The sequence below is a fragment of the Cheilinus undulatus genome, linkage group 19 (genome assembly GCF_018320785.1).
Source record: "Cheilinus undulatus linkage group 19, ASM1832078v1, whole genome shotgun sequence".
Taxonomy (NCBI): domain Eukaryota; kingdom Metazoa; phylum Chordata; class Actinopteri; order Labriformes; family Labridae; genus Cheilinus; species Cheilinus undulatus.
This window is the reverse complement of record NC_054883.1, coordinates 23,493,109-23,510,879: the sequence shown is the minus strand read 5'-3', so window position 1 is coordinate 23,510,879 and position 17,771 is coordinate 23,493,109. Positions and strand designations below refer to the sequence as shown.

General features: G+C 41.0%; 1 protein-coding gene across 1 annotated transcript in view; it reads left to right on the top strand.

Annotated features, from left to right (window-relative positions):
* The first annotated feature begins 3,253 nt into the window (after nucleotides 1-3,253).
* The window catches only part of sspo (SCO-spondin), a 96,183-nt gene continuing 81,665 nt past the window's right edge, over nucleotides 3,254-17,771 (top strand). The window contains exons 1-18 of the mRNA XM_041814572.1: nucleotides 3,254-3,306; nucleotides 6,058-6,267; nucleotides 7,870-7,952; nucleotides 8,216-8,386; nucleotides 8,512-8,735; nucleotides 8,899-9,001; nucleotides 9,669-9,827; nucleotides 10,022-10,107; nucleotides 10,763-10,888; nucleotides 11,256-11,412; nucleotides 12,717-12,969; nucleotides 13,049-13,190; nucleotides 13,282-13,432; nucleotides 14,405-14,577; nucleotides 14,695-14,913; nucleotides 15,003-15,168; nucleotides 15,393-15,645; nucleotides 17,278-17,488. Coding sequence (XP_041670506.1) covers nucleotides 3,254-3,306; nucleotides 6,058-6,267; nucleotides 7,870-7,952; nucleotides 8,216-8,386; nucleotides 8,512-8,735; nucleotides 8,899-9,001; nucleotides 9,669-9,827; nucleotides 10,022-10,107; nucleotides 10,763-10,888; nucleotides 11,256-11,412; nucleotides 12,717-12,969; nucleotides 13,049-13,190; nucleotides 13,282-13,432; nucleotides 14,405-14,577; nucleotides 14,695-14,913; nucleotides 15,003-15,168; nucleotides 15,393-15,645; nucleotides 17,278-17,488 — 2,940 coding nt within the window. The remainder of the gene's footprint in view (nucleotides 3,307-6,057; nucleotides 6,268-7,869; nucleotides 7,953-8,215; nucleotides 8,387-8,511; nucleotides 8,736-8,898; nucleotides 9,002-9,668; nucleotides 9,828-10,021; nucleotides 10,108-10,762; nucleotides 10,889-11,255; nucleotides 11,413-12,716; nucleotides 12,970-13,048; nucleotides 13,191-13,281; nucleotides 13,433-14,404; nucleotides 14,578-14,694; nucleotides 14,914-15,002; nucleotides 15,169-15,392; nucleotides 15,646-17,277; nucleotides 17,489-17,771) is intronic.

Genomic DNA, 17,771 nt, shown 5'->3' with positions numbered 1-17,771 from the left:
AGTCATGATTTATCACAGCGTAGAGATGTGCTTAACTTCATTAATTTTTTAAATCAAGTAACAGCACTATTTTTAAGACATTACTGCATACAACCTACCTGTTTTGTCAAATCTAAACTAATTCTTGCTACTTCTGCTTATTGTTCCCTCTGTTGACCCATCACTGGCCACTTTACCTTCTTTTAACCAAATTTAACTATTTGTTATGTACATGTTTGCTAATGTAAACAATTTCTGCAAATTTTTACCAATTTTTCTGCCGCAGTTGACAATTTTTGCCATTAAAAACCAATTTTGCTTCCAATTTCACCATATTTTTCACCAATTTTTGCTTGTTTTAACCCATCTGGCCCCTTTTTAATCCAACTTTCCCATTTTTAATGCTCATTCTTGCCACTATTTTTCATTTTTGCCATTTTTTCCCCCCTTTTAACTTATCTTTGCCACTTGTAACCAATTTCTGCTACTTTCAAATTTTACCACCTTTTCCACTGCTTTTAACCTATTTTCAACTTATTTTAATTTTGTTTTTAGGAAAAGGGATTCACATCTTTAAGAACCCTTTTTACTACAGCACACACACACACACACACATAATGTTGATTTGACAAGAGTTGTTATTATTCAGGTTTTAATACCCTAAAATATGGGTATCACAGCTTAACTTTACAAGTGACCATGATTTTTCTGACTTCCATGGTACCCAAGTTTGGCTGGGCCCCAGAAAGCTCTCCTACATATCTTCCCTTATGGACAGCCTTGTCTGCACATGACTATTCATTAGTGTTCATGGCTGTGTTCAACCACCTTCAGGTACAGTGGGGGTCCCTGGTCTCCGGCACCTTTTTTTTTGGGGGGGGGGTTGCGGGTTTAAAAGGTTGAGAGCCACTGCTCTACAGAATGAATGTGCACAACTTCCCACAGAAACACTCCAAAATCTTGTGGAAAGCCTTCCAAGAAGAGTGGAGACTGTTATAACTTCAAAGGTTAGTGCAGCTCCATTTTAAAGTACACTCATTTGAATACAGTGAATACAAATTTGTACACTGTAATTGGACTTTTGCAATTGCACTTTTCATAAATCACAAATCATATATGGAGCTTGCCTTGAAATACATCCAAATCTATGCTGTTCTCACCCAAGGTTGATAAATAAAAAGGTCAATGTGCAAGCTGGAAAGCATTGATATGATTAATGTTAATGTGTCAGTGTGATTCTATTCCCACTTGAGAATAGATCCGGTGTGTGATACAGTACATACTTTAATGAAGCCATTTCTCCTTTAATTGTTCTTCTTGTTCATTAGATATCCCAATAATGAATATTTTTCAGTTTAAGACATCATTAAAGGGCCTCTGCACAGATTTTTTTTGTTGGTAGCCAGATGGGCAGGGAGACCGATACACCCATGCCTCATCTACACTACTTCTTCTGTTCAGGGTTACAAAGACTTGAACTTGTCCCAGCTGCCATTGGGTGACACTAGTCAGTCACAGAGTTGACAAAGCGAGACAAACAACAAGTCACACTCACACTTATGGGCAATTCAGAATCACCAATTAACCTACTGAGCATGTCGCATGGAGCAAGTCCAAACATGCACAGGGATTCAAACCAGGACCCTTCTTGCTGCCCAACCATGCAGCCCAAAGTTAAAAGACCTTAGTTTGTAATTTTAATGATGGTCTAGGTACATGGTGGTTTCTCAGTCTCACAGAGGCTGGCACACATAGATCCTGAATAAAGATCTCTACGTTTAGAGAAGATTTGCACATTAAAAGATTCTGAGCTGCTTCTCCATAGCTGGTGCTGTGTTATTTAATTGCTGACCACCCTTCCCCCACTCATCTGTGAGCCTCTGTTTGGAAAAACCAGCCGTGCTGCTGGTTTTCAGTGCAACAACCACCAATGTAAGCTCCTACAGCACACAGATTTGTTCAAGGCTGTAAAGCAGATCCAAGTCCAGGGGAGGAGCTATGAACAACAGGAGCTCTGCACTGTCATTATCCAAGTTCAAGTTAACCCTAATATCAATTGATTTGCTTATTATATCATTCTTGTTAGCATACTCGTGCTAAAGCACCAAGCCTTAGCTTCTAGTGTGGCTGTAACCTCTTGTTTCTTGATGTCTTCATTTGTTTAACCCCAGCCTTTTTCTATTAACTCTCCTGCTTCCAGTAAGTGAAGTTTAACTAACAATGACTCAGCTCTATCGACAAAGTCTCATGGGAACTCAGCCATGTTAGAGAGGTAAATTATGACACACTTAGAGTAAACTTCAGTGACATCAGAATCTCCATGCTAAGGTGTGGCAACAGCTGTGTTTGAGGCTCCTCACTCCGGGGGTCAGACTTGGGATATTGGCGAGTCTGAAAGCCCCTCCGGTCCCCATGTCTGTTGACACGCTTCATTGAATAAATTCCCCCATCATCCCCACCCGAGACGCTTCTCTTTACAGGATTAGGCTCCGACAAACATCTCTTTCTTCTGAGGCTGAGTGTCCTCCACCCCCGCCATCACCTTCAGCCTCCTGTAATGTGGCAAAGACGGAGGATGTGTCCGTCACTCGTCCGGTGACCAATCCCTGCCCTCACAGCTGTGGCCTTAGCGCTCAGGTCCAATGGTAGCAGGTTCAGATGCTACTGTACGTCTTTTGAGTTGCCCCCCACATTTAAAACCCTCATCCAGGGCTCCACGTCCCCTACAATGGAAAGTGTCACTGTACTGAGGATTGTGTTACATACTTTCAGATAGAACGATATCAGAAAACTAGTGATTAGCAGGACAGTAAACCTGATTAATACGTTTAAGGAGTTAGGACTTTTGTATGGCAAAATCCAAAGATTCTCCAAAAGCACTTTAAAGGTAAGTTCATATTTTTTCATCAAAGTAGAAACACTGGAGAGCAACAATGAAATATTTAGGATTTATTTACTTTTGATTGTTTGATTCATTTTAGTCTTATCATCAACTGACTTTCATTTTTAGGAGTCAAGCCTCATTTAGCCACCAATAACATCCAATCCTTTTTTAATAGCTGTCATTGCTCTAATTATACAGAATTATACTTTCTGTGTTTTTATTCCTGTAATTTCTTTCACTCACAGTGCTCTATTATGAAAATCTACGGTAAACATTGGGTTACATTGCATTTTGTAATGTCTACTCAAAGTATGGTTATAAGAAGACACTGTTTTAAAGTTTGACTCTTTTATAACAGGTATTTAAAGCACAAACATTCAGAGGAAGAACATGGAGACAGTTTTACTGATTCTGCTTGGACTGCACACTGTGATGGGAATGGGGTGAGTCAAATTCAGGCCGGTTAAAAAAGGATTAAAAGATTTTTTTGAATAAATAAAGAAGTTTAGAAATATCAATTGTGAAATTGATTAAATTTTCATGTGAAAAGGAATATAGATGGATGTTTGATGGATTGCTGATTGGATAGATGGATGGTTGGTTGGATAGACTGACAGACTGATCGTCAGTTTGGGTGCCTGGCTGGATGGATAAATGGGTGGATGGATGGATGATTGGTTGGTTGGATGGATGATTTTGGTTGGTTTGATGGGTGGATGGAAAGATACATGGATGGTTTGTTGGTTGATTGGTTGGTTGGATGGATACAGGGATGGTTAGTTGATTGGTTGGTTAGATGGATGGTTTGAAAGATGATTGGTTGGTTCAGTGGGAGGTTGGATGGATACAGGGATGGTTAGTTGGTTGATTGGTTGGATGGTTGATTTGTTGGATGGATAAATGCTTGTATAGATGGATGGTTGGGCGGATGGATAGATGGATGGTTGGTTGGATGGGTGGTTGGTTTGATGGATGGATGGTTGGTTGGTGGTTCGATGGGTGGATGGATGGATGATTGGTTGGTTGGATGGATGATTGGTTGGTTGGATGGATTGTTGGTTGGATGGATGGATGGATGGTTTGATGAATGGTTGGTTGGTTGGATGGATGGATACATGGACATTTGATTGGATTGTTGGATGGATGGTTGGATGGATGATTGGTTGGCTTAACGTGGGTGTGGAGATGAAAGTGAACATGTATGCAGCAGTGGGATCCTATTTTAATTCTATTTATTTTTTTCTATCCAGGATGCACGGAAAATTTCATTGTACTTTTTTGTGCAATGACAATAAAGGTTGAATTCAATTGAACTGAAGTGAATTGAATTGGCTGGTTTAATGGATGGATGGAAAAAAATTTATGTGGTAATCTGAAAAAAATACTTTAAGTGGAAACTTTGAATTGAAATGTGTAATTTGTAAAGTAAAACCAAGATTTTTAATAATTGCAAAAAAACAAACAAACAAACAAACAAAAAAAAAAACAAAAACAAAAACAAAAAAACAAAAAAACAAAAAACAATTATCATTTTGTTATCAGTTTTCTTTATATTATATACAATATATAATTCATAATATAAATTTGTGTACTGCTTTGGCATTGCAAACACATTTCCCATTGATGGACGGATTAATTAACATTTTGATCCCTGATGACACAGCAGCCACTGTTTGAACATGAAAAGCAGCAGAATAATAAATACACCACAAAAAAACACAAAAAATTTGGGAGAAAATTATTTACATATATACAAGTTGGTTCACTAATCCTAAATTATTTGAATTATTGTGCAGAGGTATGGGAAACATACAAATCTCCACTTCAACCACTATTACTGCTACAAAACAGAGCTATGAGAATCAACCATATTGTTGGTTTTCAGGCACACAGTATCAATTTATTTCTTGCTTTTCACTTGTTTTTGTTCTTTTATTGACTGTTTTTCAGTGATCATTTACATGTTAGAAATAAACATCTTGTAGAATAAGTTTAACTTTGCAAAAATAGTCTCAAATAAAGTAAAAATTAAAAAGACAAAATAACTTTGCCTGGAGGTACAGACCCAAATGTGCAATAACAAACACCAATGCTGTAGATCTTCAGGTACATTAAGTAGAACTGCTTCAGTAATTAAGCATTTAAAGTGCTCAAATCAAAGTAAATTTTCATGAAGTATATTTACAGTTTGCAAGCCACCATGCCCATTTTACAATGTGGATGTAGCTACTTCAGTGTGTGTTTCAGTGCTGATTCTGTGAACCGATTTTAAATTTTAATTTCATTGGACTAAACTAGAGGGCCAATATTCAGGGTACAATATTAGGAGAATGTATTACTAGGCATTTTACTAGGCATATTACTAGGCAGACTTTAACCAGTCCCATCGGCTGAATCATTCCTCTAAATTTAGAGTTTTAGGAGTTTAAAGCTGCCATTTGGAAACAACAGTTATTCTATTCTAATAGCAGGGAATAGCCACACAATTCCAGTATTTATGTGTGTTTGTCCATGAAAGGGGTTACACCATTATATATTACTAAATAATTATATGGCCTTAAACCGCAAAAAAGACTAGAGGTATGGGAATCATACAACTATCTTAGCATAAAGCAATCTTTTACTTTCATTTGTCGTGTTACTGTGCAGATTTAGATGAAATGGTTGACCTGGGTGAAAAAAAATGCACTTTTTCTGATTTTTCTTTTTCTTCTTGAGGATACATCCATTCATTCCAGAATGAATTCCCAAATTCGAGTGGCCCTGACAGAGAAGGCCCTGTCACCTTTAGTTTTGAGCCTTGACTTTGGAATGACCAGGAGGCCCCCAGCCCGAGGATCTAAGGCTGCAGCCTGGCTCATAGGGAGTTAAAAGTTCTGTTAGGTAGCTTGTAGCCAGGCCATTATAAGTTTACAAGTACAAGTGTAAGGATAATTACTGAAGAGAAATATTTTGTTCATTCCCTATTGTTGCTTTTCATAAAATGGTAATCGGCCCTTTGTTGGTCCAGGCCTGGGACATTTGAATGACTCACACTGCCTCAGGCTTTGCAGTGCTTTTCTATGGTGACAATATACACACTGAGGGAGTTTCAGGACCAGGAACTCAGCCATAACTAAAGGCTTTTTGTGTAACATAGTATACTTGTATCTTAAGTATTCAAATGGAAGTTAAAAGCACATATTTTTCTTCAGACACTGGTGTGAGCATACTGTGCAGGAGAGAGTGGAGCAAGTCCTGTCCCCTCGTCTGCAGCTTGAAGTGAGCTGCTCTGAGGTCTATCAGTACAACACTGATGGCTGGAGGCTGGATGTGGACAGGATGCGTGTAAAGCATGGCGGTGATGATGGCATTGCACTGTACTACAAACAACAAGGGCCCAAAGCTTCCTGTTTCATGTACAAGTAGGTGAAAAGCTGTGAAGTTTTGAATTGGTGTTGTCTCTTTTTGTATACTATTAATGAGGAGGAAGATGGATCGCTGATTTGTTCTTATCTGTTAAACATTTATTTTCATTTTGTCCCCGTAGATTGACAGTTACTGGACCTTTTTTCTTTAGCTGAGTGTGTGGTCTTTTTAATTTGAGAACATGAATGATTGCATTTTCAAATATTGCATGGATGTGCTTTGATTTGGTCTGATTGCTTTAACATTTTGGCATCATCATGGTTCAAGTGCAGCATTTTGGGAAAAAGTTTGTCAGTCATTTTCTCAAATTGAAGGTCATTCTCTAATAAACTCGAATAGGATAAAAGCCTGACATAAGTATTCAGACCCTTACCACAGTATTTAGTTGAAGCACCTCTTAAGCCCATTCAGGTTGGATTGGGACCGTCGGTGGATAGCCATTTTCATATTTCTCCAGAGAAGATCCATAGGGTTCAGGTCAGAACTCTGGCAGGACCACTCTTGGACAGTTGAGTTGTCCCTAAGCCACTCCTGTCTTGGTTTGCCTGTCTTGTCTTGCTTGTCTGCCTTAGGGTCATCGTCATGTTGGAAGGTGAACCTTCAGCCCAGTCTGAGGTCCTGAGTGCTGTGGAACAAGTTTCCATTGACGATATCTCTGTACTTTGATCCGTTCGGCTTTCCTCAGCCCTGACCAGCCTCCCAGTCCCTGCTGCTGAAAAACACCCCCACAGGAGGATGCTGCCACCACCATGTTTCACTGTTGGGATGGTATTGGGCAGGTGATGAGTGGTGCCTGGGTTCCTCCAGACATAAGTTTTAGAATTGAAGCCAAACAGTTCAATCTTGGTTTCATCAGACCAGAGAATATTGTTTCTCACAGTCTGAGAGTCCTTCAGGTACTTTTTTTCTTCTTTTTTTTTTTGCAAATTCCAGCAGACTGTCATGTGTTTGCACTTAGATGGGGCTGCATTCCTCTGGAACTTTGTCTTATCTCCAAACAGAATCTAGGGACTTCTGTCAGAGTGACCATCAGGTTCTTGGTCACCTCTCTTGCTAAGGCCCTCCTCCTCAAATACTCAATTTGGCCAGGTGACAAGCTCTTGAAAGAGTTCTGTTTGTGCCAAACTTCTTTCATTTGAGAATCCTGGAGGCTAATGTGCTCTTGGGAACCTTCAGTGCAGCAGAAATGTTTTTGTAGCCTTCCTCAGATCTGTACCTGCCAACAATCCTGTCTCTGAGCTCTGATATCATTGTCAGCTGTAAGGTCTTCCATAGAGAGGTGTGTGCCTTTCTAATCATGTCCAATCAATTCAATCTACCACAGGCAGACTCCAATTAAGGTGTAGAAACATCTGAGAAAAGATCCAGAGAAATGGCAGGAATCTGAGCTACATTTCAAGTGCTGTTGAAAAGGGTCTGCATACTTATGTCAATGTGATATTACGGTTTCTTCATTGTTCATAAATTTGCAAAAATTACCCTAAAATTATTGAAGCATCAGGCTGCAACATGACAGAATTTAAAAAAAACTGAAGGGGTCTGATTAGTTTCTGAATGTGCCTGTATATTAACCATTTATCTGACACTGTTGATGTCAGACCCCCAGAGATGGAGAGGCAGATGATTAACAAGACTGTGCGGGCGTGTTGTGAAGGCTGGGGTGGGCCACGTTGCTCTGAAGGTGAGGATTGTATCACGCTTGTTATACATGGAAAAGTAAATACTTCACTAACAATGCATCATGCACTATAATGTTACATGCAAATACATTATTTATTCATAATATTGAGTGGTATTTTGTTGAGGCTTTTGCCGTTAATTGAAATTCATTTAGTAATATTCCTCCATTTTTTTCTCATTAGTGTTTTTAAAACTGCCTCTCTCTGACTAGGATTTACTCAATTTCACATTCTTCTCATGTATCTTTCTGCCTCTTCCTCCCAGGCGTGGGTGTAAGAGGTCAGTGTTACTCCACCTGGAGTTGTGAGGAGTTCCCAGGAGTTCATAACTCCTCCCTGATGCCAATGGAGCAGTGCTGCAGCAGCCTGTGGGGCCTGAGTTGGAAGAACGCCTCAGATCAGACCTGCTTGTCTTGCACCTACACTCTCCTTCCTGGTCAGAAGGCATATATGCACTTCTGTATAATAGATCCATTCTTAAATTTCTTTTTTCAGTGTACAGTGTTTGTATTTTATTTGAAAGCACCACATAGGGAATAAACTTCTGTCCTTTCTCTGTAGACTCCCAGATGTCCCCACTGGTGCGTGGCGGTCTGCTGGGCAGCGTCAGGTTGCCTCAAAGCTCGGCCACATGCATGTCCTGGGGTGGAGCCCACTACCGCACTTTTGACAGGAAGCACTTCCACTTCCAGGGTACCTGCACTTACCTGCTGGCCTCATCTACTGATGGCACCTGGGCCGTCTACATCAGTACAGTGTGTGATGGGAGAAGAGGCTGCAGTAAGGTGAATGACATGGCAGATTTAGGGAAATTGTGTGTCTTCCTATTGTCATTCACCAGTGCAATATTATGGGAGTGGTTAGGAATAATGACTAGTGTTGCATGCATGGAGGATCTTTATTTGGCTCGCTGCTTTGCATTAATGTAAATGTCCTCTCTGCTCTCAGGCCTTGAGGATGATGTTGGGTCTAGATTTGGTCACCATTCGTCACAAGAACTTAACACTGAACAACCTGCCTGTCCCAAACGGACAGCCAATCTTCCAAAATGGTAAGCTTTTGATTTATCTTTAAAACTGGAGAGGTTTAAGCAAGGTCAAAGGAACTGCCTGCAGAGCACAGAGACAGGATTGTTGACAGGCACAGATCTGGGGAAGGCTACTTTTCTGCTGCACTGAAGGTTCCCAAGAGCACAGCGGACTCTATAATTCTAAAATGGAAGAATTTTGGCACAAGCACTGAGTAAATGTTACTGTGGTAGCACCTTCACACCCAATACATTAGTGTATTTCATGTCAATTTGGGAGTATTGAGTTAAAAGGAAAACTTTTACAACAGTGAAAAAATCATCTTTATAATGGGACAGCATTCAAAGCTGGTTTGTTCACCTCAAGCTTGCTATGATAGAGAATTGGCTTTACTCTTCCAATCTGATGTCAACATCCACCTCCTATATGTCTATGGTGATGACCTTCCAAAAAAATCTCTTTGATATATATTTTGGATTTAATTTTGCCTTTATTTGAGCTGGACGATAAAAAGAGATGGGGAAGTTTGGGATAAAAGAGTGGGGTATGAAATGCTGTGAATGTCAAGGAACAAACTTGAACTCTAACCATCAAACCTGTCCCCAATTCGGGTGTCATTTTCTGTAAAAAAAAATATATGCTATTAAGTTAGATTTATCACAGGCTTATTACTCTTTTGACCTCTAACAGGAGTGAGTGTCCATTGGCTCGGGGACTTTGTGTTTGTGGAGAGCGGCCTGGGAGTGAGAGTGAAGTTTGACCTGACCAACACGATCTACTTGACAGTGACGGCTGAGCACCAGGCTGCCACCAGGGGGCTCTGTGGAGTCTACAACAATAATGCCGATGGTAAAAGTGCCATGCTTATGCATTTAATACGCAAAGTCAAAGTCACTATGAAACTTTATTTAAGCTGTAAATTTTTTCTTTACACTGTCCAACTAAAAGTTCTTTGTATCTCAATTTCTGTTGATATAACTAAGTTTATTTGAACGATTTTCACTCAGCTTTGCAAAGTAACATATTCTTTGTTTGTGCCATAGATGACTTCACTACATTAAGTGGATCTGTGTCCCAGTACGCCGCCAGCTTTGGAAACTCGTGGAAAGTTCCTGACCAGCAGAATGAAGTAACGCAATGAATTTATTGAATGAGTGTTTAGTTTTTGCACCATTATTGGTTTCACCATTATTTTCTTTATGTGACACCCACACAAGCTATTTCTTCTTCCTGAGTACACACTAAATGCGACAATTTACAGCTAGATTAATGGTACGATACACAAGAACAAAGCGTGGGAAAGGTACCATATGATAGGATACATGTCACAACACAATATGACACTACACAATATGGGTTCCCAACCTGGGGTCTGGGACCCCCCCCCCGGGGGGGGGGCATAGATCTTAGTGGGGGCGTGAGGCTTTGTCTGTTCTGAGGTTGCCCAAATTAGATTTGTAAATTTTGATGAAAACCATGATAAAGCAGTTATTAAGTAGTTTATACACGGCTCTTTTGACAAGAAAAGCACGCAAAGGCCTTTTCAGGGTTTATCAGTGAAACAATTAAAATTTGTGTTGATTTTTGATGACAGTGTGTCACTTTTTCTTCTCTCTTGGGTCCTGGGGGGCTTGGCTTTGATTTAATATGATATTAAATTTGTCTTGAACTCAAAGTGCTATATGCTTAAAGCTGCCACCACATAAACATGAGATATATAATTGGATATCAATTGATCTATCTACAGTATAACCAGATCCTTCTCTCTCCTGTGCTTTCCTCAGGGCTGCAGTGATGCGGCTGAGCTTGGTCACAGCTGTGATGTCTCCGAAGACCCTGGCCTACGCAGGCATGCTGAATCAGTGTGCCACCGACTGCTGGAGGAGCCCTTCACCCACTGTCATCTCCGGGTCAGACCCCTATGATATGCATTATTGTCACATGGCATTGTAACAACTGATTTAAGACTTTTTGGAGTGTTAAAGATAAACTTTAATGCATATCTTTGGAAAGCCAAGCCTGTAATGAGTGGTAAATCCAAAAGCTCTGTGGAATTAAACATTTACTAGGTGCAAAACATAAAAGCAACTCAAAAAGATTGGTTAGACTGAATATAAGAACTTGGCTTATCATGTACTAAAGGTGCACTCATTTCTTTTATGTCTACTTAGAAATAGTTAAATCTCTTTTACATTTTGTAAGGGTTTCCTTTAACACCTTCATCTTTCTGATTCTTCAGACACAGGTGTGACAAACTTGTTTATCTGTGTCTTTCAGGTGGACCCAGCTTCCTACATAGACACCTGTCTGTACTTGTACTGCAGCTTGCTGTCTAAAGAGAGAGACGCCGCAGTGTGTGACACCCTGGCCAGTTATGCCCGAGAGTGTGCCCAGCAACACGTCATCATAGTGTGGAGGACAGCCACTCTATGTGGTAATAAATATGAATATTTTAGTATCCTTCTGACTGACAGTTATTTTGTCCATCTCCTCCTCAGAAATACAAGTTGCAATCAAAAGAATGGCTATGCAATACTATAGATACAGGGGTATTTATATGTGGTATATTAATAATAGCTATGATTTATGTAGTGCCTTTCATTGGATCCAAGACACTCTACAAAAACACAGATGGTGCTTGCAGCACTGAAGGCTCTTTCTCTATAGGCAAAGAGTCTGGTTTCAGGAAAAAGAGCAGGCCAGTGTCTGAGGACCAGAGTTCCTGGCACAGAATGTGGATGAAAGAGGTCGGAGAGGTGCTGATGGGCAAGGGCATGGAGGGATTTGTAGGTTAGAAGGAGGAGACTTGATGTGGAACTAAACTGGTAGCCAGTGAAGGTGGATGAGGATTGGGGTGACATGCTGCCGAGGCCTTATGAGGGTGAGAACCCTGGCAGCAGAGTTGAAGACATACTGGAGCCTGGACTCTGTTGCAATGGTCCAAACAGAAGGGTATGAATGTGTGGGTGAGACCAGGGTAGCAAATTTCCATTGGCTTGGATCTGGGCCAAAGGTACAGCTAAGGTATGGCCAACATTCAGAAGTGAATGACAGCCAAAACCCAACCCAAGTGCATGGAAGTCATGTCTGAGCCATTACAAAACCAGGTCAGCAAGATTATACTGATTATTACCTGGGCCAAGTGCTTCACTTTCATAGGTGACCCCTGCACTAATAAAGGTACGGAAAAATGCATGATTACTATGATCTGGGCCAAGTGCTTTGAATACAGAAGTCAGCCAGAGTAGAATTTCCCTCCAAATCTGAAGGTATGTTAAAGAGTATGCTGTTATACTTTTGCCCTTGTATGGCCCCCATCCATGTTCAGCCTTTATAAAAACTAATAGCTGTCAAATTTTATGGCTGGACTCTCCATTGGCTGCGTATTGTAATTTTGCTACCTTTTCCCTTCCTAAATCTGACTGTTTTTTGTGACTGTTGGATGTGTAATCAAAACTTAAGGGAAGTAGTCCTTAAGTTTATTAACCTAGCGCTGGGATATGTTGATGCCACCAAATGGGCTACAAAAGGGTCAAAGAGAAGCATATTCAAAAAGAAAGGCCAGCAAATACCCACAAATGGTTTAAGGCAAAAGAAAAAAGAGAAAGTAAACATTACCTGCATAGTTTGTTATTCTGGCAAATTCTCCTAACAAAGAGGCTGTAAATGTTTGTTGCTAGCACATGCAGCCCCCCTTTTTAATTGGTTTTGTCCATGTCTGTGTCCATGTCTTTCCAGGTCGTGTCTGTCCCAGAGGGCAGGTGTTTTCAGACTGTTTGTCCTCCTGTCCCCCCAGCTGTGCTTCTCCCCAGCAGCATGCATCTGCAGCAGCCGTGGAACAGTGCAGAGAGGAGTGTGTGGGGGGCTGTGAGTGTCCCCCAGGTCTCTACCTTCACCAGGGTACGTGTCTTAAAAGAGACGACTGTCCTTGTTTCCATCGCAGACGCACCTACAAATCAGGGGACAGGATACAGCAGAGATGCAACACCTGGTATGTCCACTTGACAAATTACACCCAATGCATCCCTCACTTTTACACTATTTTACATTTTAACTCTTAATCATTGTAGTGTGTGCAAAGCAGGCCAATGGCAGTGTACTGGGGAGAAGTGTGCAGCCCTGTGCAGCTTGATGGGGGCACTACAGGTGACCACCTTTGACAAAAAGAGGTATTTACTACAGGGAGGAGACTGTCCGTTCACTGCTGTGGAGGTGAGACACAAAATGCAACCATATTCATGTTTACACACATTTTAGATGCATTTGTGTGAATTTGGCACTTACTTATTTTGTTTGTTTACAGGATTTTGTTGACAGAAAGCTGGTGGTGACAGTGCGCAGTGGGGAGTGTACAGCAGGAGGAGGTGGAGGAGGAGGAGGAGGAGGAGGCCCAGGTTGTCTAAGAGAGATGTCAGTCACAGCACTCCGCACCACAATATCAATCACAGACACTGGTGAGTTTTCATTGTAGGAACAGTGAAATTGACTAATACAGTGACACTGTCTTTAAGATCCTGCAGTTTGATTATTTAGTATCCCACAATGATAAAGTGAAAACGAAAATGAGAAGGAGATTTTAAAATTTAGCTCAGGTTCCTCCCATTCCTCTGATCTTTACTGAGATGTTTCTAAATCTTGATTGGAGTCCACCTATGGTGAATTAAACTGATCAGACATGATTTGGAAAGACACATCTCTCTATAGAAGGACTCACAGCTGAAATTGCATATCGGAGCAAAAACCAAGTCATGAGCTCAAAGGAACTGCAGAGCTCAGAGACAGGATTGTTGGCAGGCACAAATCTGGGGAAGGCTACAAACCCATATGCTGCACTGAAGGTTCCCAAGAGCACATTAGCCTCCATAATTCTCAAATGGAAAAGTTTGGCACAACCATGACTCTTACAAGAGCTTGTCGCGCCGGCCAAACTGCGTAGGTGAGGAGGAGGACCAAGAACCTGATGGTCACTCTGACTGAAGTCCTTAGATCCTGTGTAGAGATGGGACAAAGTTCCAGAAGAACAACCATCACTGCAGCCCTATGCCAATCTGGGCTTGTGGCAGAATAGCCAGTCAGAGGCATCTCCTCAGTGAAAACACAGTGCAGTGTGCTGGAATTTGCAAAAAAAAAAAAAAGCACCCAAAGGACTCTCAGTGTGAGACTGTGAGAAACCAGATTCTCTGGTCTGAAGAAACTAAGATTGAACTGTATGGCTTCAATTCTAAACCTTATGTCTGGAGGAAACCAGGCACCACTTATTACCTGCCCAATACCATCCCAATAGTGAAAGATGGTGGTGGCAGCATCATGTTGTGGGGGTGTTTTTCAGCAGCAGGGACAGGGAGACTGGTCAGGCCTGAGAAAAGCTTTATATTAACTATGTCTCCCAATTTCAGATTGTTAACAGCTGGTAGTGTTTCATTCAGGTACAGTGACGTTAAATGGACAGCGGGAGTCATTGCCTGTGGTTACGGGGGACCTGGTTGTCCGTAAGGCCTCCTCATCATTTCTCCTCATCCAAACTTTTGGAGCCCAGCTGCTCTGGCACCTTGATGGACCACTGGTTCTCATCACCCTGCAACCTGGATTTGCAAATAAGGTAAATTTCACACTTTTTCATTTGTACAGGAAATAGATACAAAATGGCGGTAAATTTCAGCTACTTATTTACCATTTTCCTTTATTTGAGCTAAGAACTATGATTGTTGTATTTCAGGTGCGCGGTCTGTGTGGAACGCTAACCTGGAACCAGCTTGATGACTTCACCACACCAGAGGGAGATGTGGAGAACAGTGTTTCATCCTTCGCAGGCAAATTCAAAACAGAGCGCTGCACTCTGCCTAAGGGAGCTCCATCTGATCCCTGTACCACCTACACCCAAAGGAGGGACTATGCAGAGACTGTGTGCTCCATCATACACAGTTCTGTCTTTCAGGTAGTTCATGGAATATGTCAAATCTCCAAACTATCTCAGGAGAGTTCATCTTTTTATTCACACATAAAACTCCCTCTCTGATTCTGCAGGGATGTCATGACGTTGTGGAGAGGGAGCCTTATTATCGTCTTTGTCTATCAGAGGTTTGCGGCTGTAATCCACAGAGGACCTGTCATTGCAACATCCTCACTGCTTACGCCCGACACTGTGCTCAGGAGGGCATCACAGTACACTGGCGCAATCAGACCTTCTGCCGTAAGTTTTAAACCAGTTAATATGGAGAGTATAGAAATGCGAGTTCATCCTCACAACAAAAGGAGGAATAGATGTTTATGTGTTATGTGTTAGATGTTTTTTATGTTTTAATAATGTTGTTAGCCAAAATCAGAGGTAATCTTTGAATGCAGTGTCCTTTGGCTTGAAATGTTTAAAGCATTAATCTTCAACTGCATTAAGCTACTGACCTCCTCTCTTTCCAGCGGTCCAGTGTTCAGGTGGTCAGGTCTACCAGGAGTGTGGCCGTGCCTGTGGGGGCTCCTGTTCAGATGTTTGGAGCTGTGATGACAGCAGGGGTGAAGTGGGTCTGAGGACGTGTATTCCAGGTTGCCAGTGCCCTTCAGGACTGGTGCAGGACCACCAGGGACAGTGTGTGCCCATCAGAATGTGCCCCTGTGTGCAAGGGGACAAGACATACCAGTCTGGTGCCGAAATCAAGAACAACTGTAACACCTGGTATGTTTTCTGTCCTTACTGCCTTCTACATTTCTACTACACACTTGAAACTACACTGTACATCTAGGTACATTAAGTGCATTATATGATCCAATTTCTTCCTAGAATGAATGAAGTTTTCTGTGACTAAAATCAGCTCTTTTACAAATCTGTCTTCAATCCTTACAGCAGTATCAAACTTTTAATTGCACAGACACTCTTGCAACGAGGAAAGCGGACACACTAAACTTGTAAAAATAAGACACCATAAAGGAGGTTAACTCAGTATGAGGTCTTACTGACCTATATGCATAGTGAATATTTTACAGCTCTCATAAAAGCCGAGCATGTCTCTGTTCAAGCAGCTTTTATCACGTGGAGTTGTGATAAAGAAGCACAGGGTGTGTTTCTGGCATCATTTGAGAAGCAGAGATTTGATGCAGCTACAATAAACACAGGCAAATGAGTCTTGATTCTATGCAATCAGTGACTTATTTGTTTGGAATAAGTTCTGTTAAATAGAGCCAACAAGAGTTGAATTTTTGAGATCTGCATGTTTGCATGAGCTTGGTTGGGCCACAACTTTCCTGCCTTGTGTTTTTGCTTAACTAACTTAAACTTCAAAACTGTGCATGCAATGCTTATGAAAGCTTGTAATGTTCAGTGACCACCTGGTGGTGCAAGAGCTCTGATGAAATCACCCTATGTTCCTGCTCCCTGATACAGGATAGGTTGATTTCATTGCATCTCTTCGCTACACAAACACAAAGATCTTCATCGTAAGAGTACCAGTCGCAGCAGTCATAAATAAAAAAGCCTACTGGCTAATGTTTCTTTATCCTGTTTTTATGCCTTTATGTCTGTGAATTATCCTGTTTTGTTTGACTGTTTTTTATTGTGTTGTTATTGCAGAGATAAACCAAGGCACAGACACTTGACCTGATTTACTATTATAAGGAAAAAGGAAATATGGGGTTAGGATAATCATTATATACAAGTAGTTAACCTTTAATGGCAACTTGTGTTGATTCATGTGAAGATTCAAAAGCTATTTTAAGATTAACTTATTCAGATTAATTAAATATATCTTGGACTTTTCACTCATTCTGCAGCCATAAAAAGACAGCATTCAACTTAACACACATTAAACATAAAACATTAACACAAGACAATAATTATGAAAAAAAAGCATGCAGCAGCTGGGGTTGCAATGGAGCAGGCCTACTGGTAGTTAGATTGTAAACTTATAAAGGAGATGAACTTAAACCTCATTGCACACTTTATAGTCCCTCAGTGTATTTTACTGCCACTTTCTAAAGTTAAAAATGAAAGTTTACATGCAGTGATTCAGAAATCACTAGAGGGCTCTCTTGCACAGTTCAAGGTTCAAGGTTCAAGGTTTACTTTATTATCCCTGTGAAGGGCAATTTGTTTCGCAGCCAGCAGTCAAGCTTCAGATTCAAAACTGCTGAGCCAACTTGCCATCACAAGGCTAAATTTTTCAGCTTTTTGTAATGGATTAGCCAGGAAAATTTCTATGTAATATTTGATTTTGCTAAATTCATTGCAAGCTTTTGGTAGTTCATTTAGTTTTTTTTTTGCAATCAAAGTTTTGATTAAGCTCTGATGGTTGTTATTCTTCTTTTTAATCAGTGTGTGTGAACAGGGACAGTTTAACTGCACTAAGGAGCGCTGTGAAGAGTTCAACAGGTGTCCAGGCTCTCTGGTTTACTCCCCACGCTCCTGCCTCCTTACCTGCTCCAGCCTGGACCCTCCAGGCCAACAGCAGGGGTCCAGTGTTTCACAGTCCAGCTGCAGAGAGCCCCTGTCTGGCTGTGTCTGTCCCCAGGGAACTGTGCTTCTAGTGGGTGAAAACTCAGATTTAATTTCCTTCTGCTACTATAGGATAAATGCTATCAATGACATTTGACATTTGGAGACTACTGCTTTGTTAGGGGCCAGTATGGCTTTTTTATACATGCAAACAGGTGCAGCAATAAAATTGACCAAGGCTCAGTGTACTGATAAATACATAGGCATGGAGAATCACTGCAACCTTCTATTAAGTAAATAATTTCGGTATGACAAGCTGCATTTTTCATTAGACCAAGTATCCTGGATCCTAAATGCATATCTGATCCTTGCGG